Source organism: Microtus ochrogaster, linkage group LG7_11 (assembly GCF_000317375.1).
Source record: "Microtus ochrogaster isolate Prairie Vole_2 linkage group LG7_11, MicOch1.0, whole genome shotgun sequence".
Classification (NCBI taxonomy): Eukaryota; Metazoa; Chordata; class Mammalia; order Rodentia; family Cricetidae; genus Microtus; species Microtus ochrogaster.
This window is the reverse complement of record NC_022032.1, coordinates 18652279-18662010: the sequence shown is the minus strand read 5'-3', so window position 1 is coordinate 18662010 and position 9732 is coordinate 18652279. Positions and strand designations below refer to the sequence as shown.

General features: G+C 41.9%; 1 protein-coding gene across 2 annotated transcripts in view; it reads left to right on the top strand.

Annotated features, from left to right (window-relative positions):
- LOC101984321 (coagulation factor XI) overlaps window positions 1-9732 on the top strand; it is a 19175-nt gene that overhangs the window by 7562 nt on the left and 1881 nt on the right. Inside the window, exons 4-14 of one of the 2 annotated variants that reach the window (XM_013351956.1) lie at window positions 324-430; window positions 1095-1254; window positions 2917-3026; window positions 3360-3519; window positions 3906-4015; window positions 4108-4270; window positions 4353-4459; window positions 6090-6258; window positions 7172-7347; window positions 8463-8558; window positions 9025-9164. In XM_013351956.1, the coding sequence (XP_013207410.1) occupies window positions 324-430; window positions 1095-1254; window positions 2917-3026; window positions 3360-3519; window positions 3906-4015; window positions 4108-4270; window positions 4353-4459; window positions 6090-6258; window positions 7172-7347; window positions 8463-8558; window positions 9025-9164 (1498 nt within the window). Of the gene's footprint in view, window positions 1-318; window positions 431-1094; window positions 1255-2916; window positions 3027-3359; window positions 3520-3905; window positions 4016-4107; window positions 4271-4352; window positions 4460-6089; window positions 6259-7171; window positions 7348-8462; window positions 8559-9024; window positions 9165-9732 lie in introns of both variants that reach the window. The other variant, XM_026786878.1, reaches the window with a different exon arrangement.

The window sequence follows — 9732 nt, the reverse complement described above, 5'->3', positions numbered from 1 at the left end:
AGAGAGCAGTCTTTATAATATGTAGCCCTGTAAAACAGAAAACCATTCTAGCTCACTGACCAGATAACACTGGTAGATTTTTAACGACAGTTTAGCAATAGTTCAGAGTCCACTGCTCCTGTTCATGTCCTGTTGGAGAGGAGGGTCATATGTGTTCTTTTAAGCGTAGGGATGTTGAAATTAAAGCAAAGTCAGAGTCCTGTTAAGTAAACATTTGCTTTGGCCCAAGACCCAGTGGTTTGTTTCCTTCTCTTTCACCCAAGGATCCACTCTTCCAAAACATGAATTCCCACTGAGGAATGTTATCTTTTCCCAAAGAACAGGTTTGCTTGTATCCTGAAGGACAGCGTCACAGAAACACTGCCAACAGTAAACATGACAGGAGCAGTTTCTGGATATTCGTTCAAGCAGTGCTCTCAGCAATTAAGTGGTACGATTTCTTAGCAAATGTCATAAATACTAGCCATTATAGTTGATACATGGAATTGCTTCTGATACAATTTTCGGGCATAGAATAAAACACTGCCGTTCAGAATTAAGATTCCCTCCCTAAGGAACGACCTTCTTACATAGAGTAGAGCTTATGGGTATCTGTACCCCCTTCCCACCCTCGCCGGCATACACACACTCTCAGTCATGAGCATTTCTCAAGTCATAAAGTCATGCCAACGCACAGTTCTTAGTTCTTATTTACTTCTTCCTCCCAGCCTGAAACTGTACACAAAAGCCCTGATTATAGATACTAATTCAAATCAAAAGGAAAAGAAATCCCAAAGACTGAATTGGGCACGTGTCTTAATAGTGAAATGCGTATCTTTCTATAAATTAACATGAGTTGGTGCAGTTTAGGCTTTAGGTCAGAAAGACAAAATGCAGATTTCCAAGCTTAAAGTTGTTCCAGCATAAGAAGGACATTAGCTTCCTCAAAACACCTCCAAGAGGAAGTGGGAATTACATTACACAGAGTGAAACAAAACACTGGGAAAGTGGACGAGAAAGGAAAGGTCTGAGTCTAGGGGGCCATGGCGGAGGCAGGCACTGCTCTCGCTGCCCCCTGGTTCCGTCACCGCTCACGTTCCTGCCTTCATTTCCAGCTTGCAGCAAAGATGTGTATGAGGACCTAGACATGAAGGGCATGAACTACAACAGCTCGGTCGTGAAGAACGCTCAGGAGTGCCAAGAGAGGTGCACCAATGATGCCCATTGCCACTTTTTCACATACGCAACAGGGCGTTTTCCCAGTGTGGAGCATCGGTGAGTGGACGGGTGTCCGATTTCCGGGACAGAGGAGTGCCAGGAGCAAGAAAACCACAGGCTCCTTAGTTATTTTCATCAGTTTGAAGCCTAAATTTTCATAGCCCCCCCCCCGCCGAGACATTTGCATAATAGCAATCACTGCTTTGTCATGAAAAGTTCATCAAATGTCTAATAAGCACACATTTAATTCATGATCAAGGTTTTGTGTTTCAGGGCTGGAAGATGATTCAATGTGTAAACGCTCTATGTGTGCAAGGATGAGGACCGGGTTTGGATCCCAGTGCCCATATAAAAGCCAGATACGATTGTGCTTGCTTTTAACCCCAGTGCTTGGGGCCTGGGGATAGGGTGAAGGGGCAGAGATAAGAGGATTATTGGGGCTCTCTGGCCAGTGCCAGGTTTAATGAATTCCGTCTCTCATTAAAGTCCTCCTCTAGACTTCCCATTCACGCTTGTATACCCACATACCACACACACACACACACACACACACACACACACACACACATCATACACAATACATACAGTGCAGGCTCACAGACTCCGTGTTTCAACAATACTGCTGTAAAGCAAACATATGCTTACCCTATATTCGAACTAATTTCAAAAACACAACATTTTTTACATTTGTAGTTCAGAGAGAGCTGTAAGTGGATTGATTGGCAGGGCTCTTCCCAGTCTAACAAACGTAGTAGTTCTGACCTAAAGAATCAGAAATAAAATCTATTTATCCATCTAGCTGGCTAAACAGCTCTGTTCCCTCCCTATGATGAAGTAATTGAAGCCCATGGACAAAGTTTTATAGTGTTTCTTGTGGGGTTTTGAAATCTTCCAGGAAGAAATTTATTGCATAATAATATAAAAGCGATCTGTTCACTAAATGACTAAATCTGCATGTTTAGCTTTTAAATTTTACTAAAATTATATGATTTGTTTTTTTTAAGATTGCGTGCGTGCGTGCGTGCGTGCGTGCGTGCGTGCGTGTGTGTGTAGGTAATGTGTGTATAGATGCACTTGTGTATGGATAACTGTAGAGGTCAGAAGAGCCATCCTCCAACTCCCAACATTTCATTTTTCGATTTAGGACTCTTTGTCATAATCCAGATTTGTACAATGAACATTATTATTTTATAGTTGGGTTTTTTTTAACACTTTATATTTATAATCTGCTTTCTGCAATTTTGAAAAAGAAATGAAAGGAAGCAAAGCATTAAAGATGTATTCAAAAATCAGTAATAAAACATGGAAAATAGCCTTCCGTGGTTCTCTATACTTCCCCTCAGAGGACAGTTTTTCTGTCTTAGACTTAATAGAACGTGAACTGCAGGTCAGGAAAACGTTCCAAGGGCTTCTAAAAAAGCACACTTAGAGGGCTAAAGTTGCAAAGGTCTAGAGAAACGACCCATTTTCACAGCCCACCCCTCACACCACCTCAGACCTCTCAGGGCATCATGGAAGAGATGACATTGTTCCTGAGTCCACAGGGCCACCCTGTGGTTAGAGGAGCTTCCAGAACTCAACTAGCCCTGCAGGTGAACACTCCTCGGAGCAATTCCTTTGTTATTACAGCCATTTCCTCCCTGCAGATGGTAATTTCTTATCCTCTTGTGCTCTTATAAACTCGGAAAGAATAATATTTTTCGTTTTTGTTCTATTTAGCAAAACTTGTCTTTTGAAGTACACCCAAACGGGAACACCAACCAGAATAACAAAGCTCAATCACGTGGTATCGGGATTTTCACTGAAGTCCTGTGGACTGTCTAACGCGGGTAACTATTGTTTTCTCTATGAGGTGTTTGCACATTAAGCCTGCAGAATGTTGAGGGTGTGTGTAATAAGTCAAACTTTGAAAACAGTTGATGCTCCCTGCTGAAGCAGACCCAATCACCTTTCACTGTCTTCATGTGATGTGGTTCATTATGTCCTGGGAAGAATTTCCTCTTCAATTTCCACTAATCATCTGCTTATTTTTAATAAATGAAAAGGTAAAGATCTTTGGAAGAACTTTCTCTTTTTAATAAAAGGAACATCTGCCGTCTGGAGTGTCTATGATGCTGCCCACCTCCTGACATCCTAACAGAGCTTCTTCTTCTGTCGTACAGCTTGCATTAGGGACATTTTCCCGAACACGGCGCTTGCAGACCTCAATGTTGACAGAGTGCAGGCCCCAGACGCCTTTGTCTGTCGAAGCATTTGTACGCATCACCCCACCTGTTTGTTTTTTACATTCTTTTCCCAAGAGTGGCCGAGAGAATCTCTAAGGTAAGAAGTCGCCATTAAGGGTGACTTTTGTTCTCTTTTAAACAGGGCAATAAAAATATGTTACACACACAGAAGATAGGAGATCTCCAAGCAGCAGGCCCTTTGAGATAGGCTGGACCTGTTGGAAGCGACAACACCAGGAGCAGGGAGACTCCAAGAACACTCACAATAGGGCAAATTCCAAGATGCTTTGATAAGTTCTCAGTGACATACAGTTTACAGAATGTAATTCAGTGTTTTCAAGAGAGGTGGTAGGGACGTGGTTGCTATTAAATGCTATGAGCTGACTTGACTTTTCACACACTCTGTAAGAGTGATCTTTCTCTTGAGTATGTTTTGCACGATTTCTCAGTGTTTCTTTATACCATCCCCCTTTTACCCCATAGACATCTTTGCCTCCTTAAAACATCTGAAAGTGGATTACCAAGCTCGCGCATCACAAAGAGCAATACGCTTTCTGGCTTCAGTCTCCAGCATTGCAAGCACAGCACCCCAGGTAAACACTGAGCGTCCTTCTCAAAGGTCCCGAGGAGAAAAATGAACACGAAGGCCACGTGTTTCAAACCTGCCTTGTGCTTTGTTGTCTAGTATTCTGCCATCCGGCCTTCTACAACGACACTGATTTCTTGGGAGAAGAATTGGATAATGTTGAAGTGAAAGGCCATGAAACCTGCCAGAAAACGTGCACCAATGCTGTCCGCTGCCAGTTTTTTACCTATTCCCCCTTTCGAGGATCTCGCAATGAAGGGAAGTAAGGCACGAGTCAGGTGGGTGTGTTTGGGGCACCTCTCTGTAGACCGTGTTATGCTTATACTGTATGTTTTCAACCATAGGGGCAGGTGCTCCCTAAAACTGTCTTCAAATGGATCTCCAACTAGAATACTTCATGGGAGGGGAGGCATTTCTGGATATACTTTGAGGCTGTGCAAAATGGATAATGGTGAGTATTTAAAAACAGTACAACTGAAGGGAAATATTCAACTGAATGAGTCGACACAGAGCTAGCAAACAACCACCACAGAGGGGTGGAAACAGTGGCCCAAGCCTATATTTCCAGCATTCAGGAGGCTGGGGAGGGGGGGGTCATAATCAGGAGTTTGAGGCCAGGTTGGATTAGATAAGAAGATCCTGTATTTAAAAGGACAACGAAAATAGACACAGAAGAGAGATAATTTGGAAGTTAACAAATTTAGAAATTTTCTTTTATTCTAGCTTCTTTTTTCCCAACCTTCCTATGTTTTAAGTATATTAATCAATTCTCCATTAAATCTTACATGAATTGATGATTTGAATATACGTTATATCTATATAGGTACATCTATATAGATATAAATATATTTTTCAGTCATTTCAAGAAGAATTTCCTGAAGAGACAGACCCAAAGGGCTAATTTTTATTGTCAAAACCAAAAGAATTTTGCTTTGTTTTATACATATCAAGAATTTTGCTTTGTTTTAATTCTCATTAATTAAGCTATCAACCAGTACATTAATTAAATCATTCATTTTCTTCCCACTTGATCCTTCAGTGAAGCATAAATAAAGATTATATGTATTGCATAATGCCCAGTGTTATGATGCCCTGTAAATTGTGATGTGACTGGTTTCACGAACAGAACGCAAGGCTGCTCCCTCCTTGTGACAGTTTTAGAAGTACAAACTCTGTGTCACATCATTGGCTGTGCTAGAAGGTGACTCGATGCTCAACTGATTTATAGCACACTCAGATGTTCTAACGTCCCAACTAGAAAACACGCCTTCCTAGAATTCAGAGGCTTCACGGCGATCTCCGAGCGACCCAAGACTCTTAAGGAAGTGAATTAAGTTGTAGTTCACATATCCTCTATTTTCCTCATGATAAATTTACCGAATGAGAAGGAACATTTAAACCAAGTATTGTCTTAATTCTACTTCTTAGAGGTAGATAGGACGATTACAAAATACTGTTAAGTGATGTGGGCATGCTTTAAAAACCGAGCTCCAGATATGACACCTTGATAAATTGAAGGTTCTGTTTTTCACCCCCTTCTGCCTTCATTATGTTCTTCTCTGTTGAATTTATAGACTCTGGCCTGTGGAAGTGACAGACTATATCAGCTGCAGATTGATAGCTAGAGGAGAAAATATGGAGACAAATAAAACTGTATGCCCTTTCAGTCTGCCTTCTGAGGTGTAAATTAGAGAAGCAGGTAGCACTATGCAATGTTTTCTACATAATACCCTCATGTAGAGGGCACATCTCACGGAGGTGTTTGTCATCTTCACACTGTGGTTGGTCTCCAATGTAATTTGACTTTCTAAAGACACCTAGCAACGCTACTAAAAGACGTGTTGAGTACTGTATACTTTGATCATCCTGTTTAAACTAATGGAACAGACATTCAGATGTAAATTTTACTGAAGGGCTTCATTGAGTTACTGGTACTGTGTTCTACTTACTGCTCACTCACTAACCTAAAGGCTGCTTTCCTGCTAATGGGATGGGAGGTTCTCTAGAGATTTCTCAAGTCACAGAAGGATCCACGACAATGACGCCATAGGTGACCACTCACCGTGCTTTTTCTGCTGTAGTATGCACAACCAAAATCAAGTCCAGGATTGTGGGAGGAAGTGCGTCTGTTCACGGTGAGTGGCCATGGCAGGTGGCCCTTCACATCACCTCACCCGCCCAGAGACACCTGTGTGGAGGCTCCATCATTGGAAACCAGTGGATACTGACAGCCGCTCACTGCTTCTCTGGGTTAGTACTGCGGTTGTCCTCCTTGGGACACCATCGTTGGATGTGGGTGAAATCTGGGACCATCATAGTTAGTAAATAAATACTTTGAAAATATAGATGATCCTGCTTGCCAAACTTATTCTCTCTCAGTGGGGAGGGCTGACTGCACGGAAGAGTCAACCACTCCTCATCTGGCAGCCTTGGAGCCGGTGCCGGAACAGACCATTGGATTTGAATGAGTCCCAAAGGCTCCGCATCCTTTCCTGGCCCTGCTGCATAGGGCCAGACTGAAGCTCACAGTTTCCTGCTCTTTGAGTCGTGTTTCCCTTCTTCTCTTTCTCTGCCTCAAAACACACAGAGTTCCGTCCACACCGTCAAGCTGGAGCCTTTACTTTCATTATTTTTAGTACCGTCCAAATGTGAATGTTCCCGCCGGGGGTGTGTGCATCCCAAGGAAGTCTGGTTGAGCAAAACTCTCGGCTGCTTTCAGTGTTCTCTCAGTTGTTTAGCAGATTTATTTGGTTTTGTTCATATATTTTTTTGCATCGTGCACACACGTACTCATAACTTAATGCTGCACTTGGGGTCAGCAGTCCCTTTAGGAGCTCATATGAGGAAACACAGAAAGTCTGTTTTGTTTTGTTTTTTCTGTCTGTGACAAAGTTGAGACTAAAACCCCGCTCTTCTTCCTGAGCTTGTGGATATGCTGGAAGATGGAAAGACCCTATGTTTAATGTGTTCAATATAAAGTAAACACTATCCAGGGCTTTCTTTGTAGGGGAAATACTTGACTATGTTTGCTTTAGAATAAAATCACCTTTTGTCCACCTAAAGGTGGAAACGATCGCAGAGCACAGATACCCATGAAGCACCGGTGTTTGGGAATTGGCTGCCGAGAGATCTTTTGATTTTCACTCTGTTGTTTGTTCTTTAGGACAGAGGCATCTCAGCACCTGCGTGTCTATGGTGACATTGTACACCAATCGGAAATAAATGAAGATACGGCTTTCTTCAGGGTTCAAGAAATCATCATTCATAATCAATATAAGGTGGCAGAAAGTGGGTATGATATTGCCCTGCTGAAACTGGAGTCATCCATGAATTACACAGGTATATAGAACATTTGGTAGAAAGTGACCTACAAAGGCAATCTAGACTTGGAGCTATCAAGCCAGGCCCATGCTACAACAAGACCAAGAAAGGGCTGGAAAGATGACTTCATTCTGTTGAGACTGATGGTCTTGTCTTAGAATACTAGATCACACTCTGACAGTGCAGGTGAAGAGATTTGTCTCCGGGCTTCTTCAGGGACACAGAATGACATCATTTTATAAAATACAGAAATAATAAGAATAACATAGATTGACATTTTGCTTTAGGGACAAACGACTTGACAACAGGATTAGGCAAATGCCACAAAATATTAAACCTGGTTAAAATGAAAACTTATATAAAGATGCATGTCTTATTATTTCCTTGCCCCTCTCACTTGGGATGCTTTTATTATATGGTTATTATTATTTATTTTTCAATGTGCATTAGTGTTTTGCTGCATGTATGTCTGGGCAAGGATGTCAGATCCTCCAGAACCGGAGTTACAGACAGTCATGAGCTGCCATGTAGATGCTGAGAGTTGAACTCAGGTCCTCTGGAAGAGCAATCAGTGTTCTTAACCACTGAGCCATCTCTCCAGCCCCAACGTGGGATATTTTATATTCAACTGAACACAAGACATAAAAATATATGAGAAAAAGATAGCATGAATATTATAAATAGAGAAAGCACACATAATGTCAAATAAAGCATCCATCTTTTCTGGGGAGAATGGCTGGTTTTGCATCTGGGCTAGCCAGCTTTTCATCACTGATCAAATACCTGGGGGAACTACCTTGTAGGCAAGAAAGGTAATCTGGACTCTCATGACGGTCAGAGGCTCCCACCTGGGGTTGGGGGCTCTGCTGGAGCCTTTGGTGAGGAACACGAGAGGAGCAAACTCTCATCTCATGGATGTTGGGAAGCAGAAAGAGAGAAAGGAAAAGGCTGGGGCCCTAACATGAGGGGCACACCCTCTCTGACCTATAGTCCATCTAGAGGGCCCACCTTCCACCCTCTCCAAGCAGTGTCACAGACTGGAGTGAAGTTTGTGAAATATGGACTTTTGGGGAGACACTTCAGATCCAAACGGTAGCAACTTCTGATAGCTAACGTATGATTTCCACGATTAGATTCTCAGCGGCCGATATGCCTACCTCCCAAAGGTGATGAGAACATACTGTACACCGAGTGCTGGGTGACTGGATGGGGGTACGCCAGATTAAGAGGTAACAAAGAATTCATCTATCTCTGCTCTATCCTGAAATCTAGGAACAGAGCTTTCTCTCTCTAGTCACATGACCAAAATGTGATTAAAGGAACCCTAAGCAATTACAAGAAGAGTAATAAAAAGACCAATGTATCTGATTAAAAATACTAAATATGATTGCCCTCTCTCAAGACTATTTTAACTGAATACTTTTAGTATAAGAACTAACACTCTCCGTAAAAAAAAAAAAATCTAGCTTGGTTCTAATTATTTTGCATGAAAAGAAATTCTACTTAGTGTCATAACTAATTTTAAACTTAATAAAATTAATAAGATGATATATACAATATTGGACCTAATGTCTTCTTTATACTCCATAATTATAAAAATTAATTAAGCTTAGTAATTTTTATGTAAAATTTTGACTTTTAAATATAATTGCATATACACATACAATATTATTCCACTAGAATGACTTTTTTCAGGTGAAGTACAAAATACTCTCCAGAAAGTCAAGATACCGTTGGTGTCAAATGAAGAATGTCAGACAAGATACAGGAATCATAAAATAACCAGCAAGATGATCTGTGCAGGCTACAAAGAAGGGGGGAAGGACGCGTGCAAGGTAAGAGTGTTCAAGCAATCAGCTCCCTCAGATGGGGGGTGAGCGCTCACTGCATCTTAAAAAAAATAGTTCAGAGCTAGTTCCAGGACAGGCTCCAAAGCCACAGAGAAACCCTGTCTCGAAAAACCAAAAAAAAAAAAAATAGTCCCACACCCAGCACTGCCCTAGATTGCTTTCTGCTGCTGCGAGGAAACACTGGCCAAACCCAACTCAGGGAAGGGAAGGGTTTATTTCGCTCACGGGCTACAGTCCACTGTGCAGAGACTGTGGAGGAATGACCATTACTGGTTTACTTCTAAACTCATGTTCGGCAACTTTCTATTGTAAACATTTATTTATCAGTTAGCAATCAAGACATGCCCACAGGCCAATCTGAAGGTGGCAGCTCTTGAGCTGGAGTTCCTTCTTCTCAGATGTGTGAGCTTGACAGATCAGACTAGCCATCATCACCAGCAGGACACAGGGTGGGTTTTAGGGAGGCTATACCTCAAATTGAAAAGCTGGAGGCAGGTAAGCAATTGCATGTCTAGATCCTTGCAACAGGGCTAGAACTTTAGGTAGAAAGGAA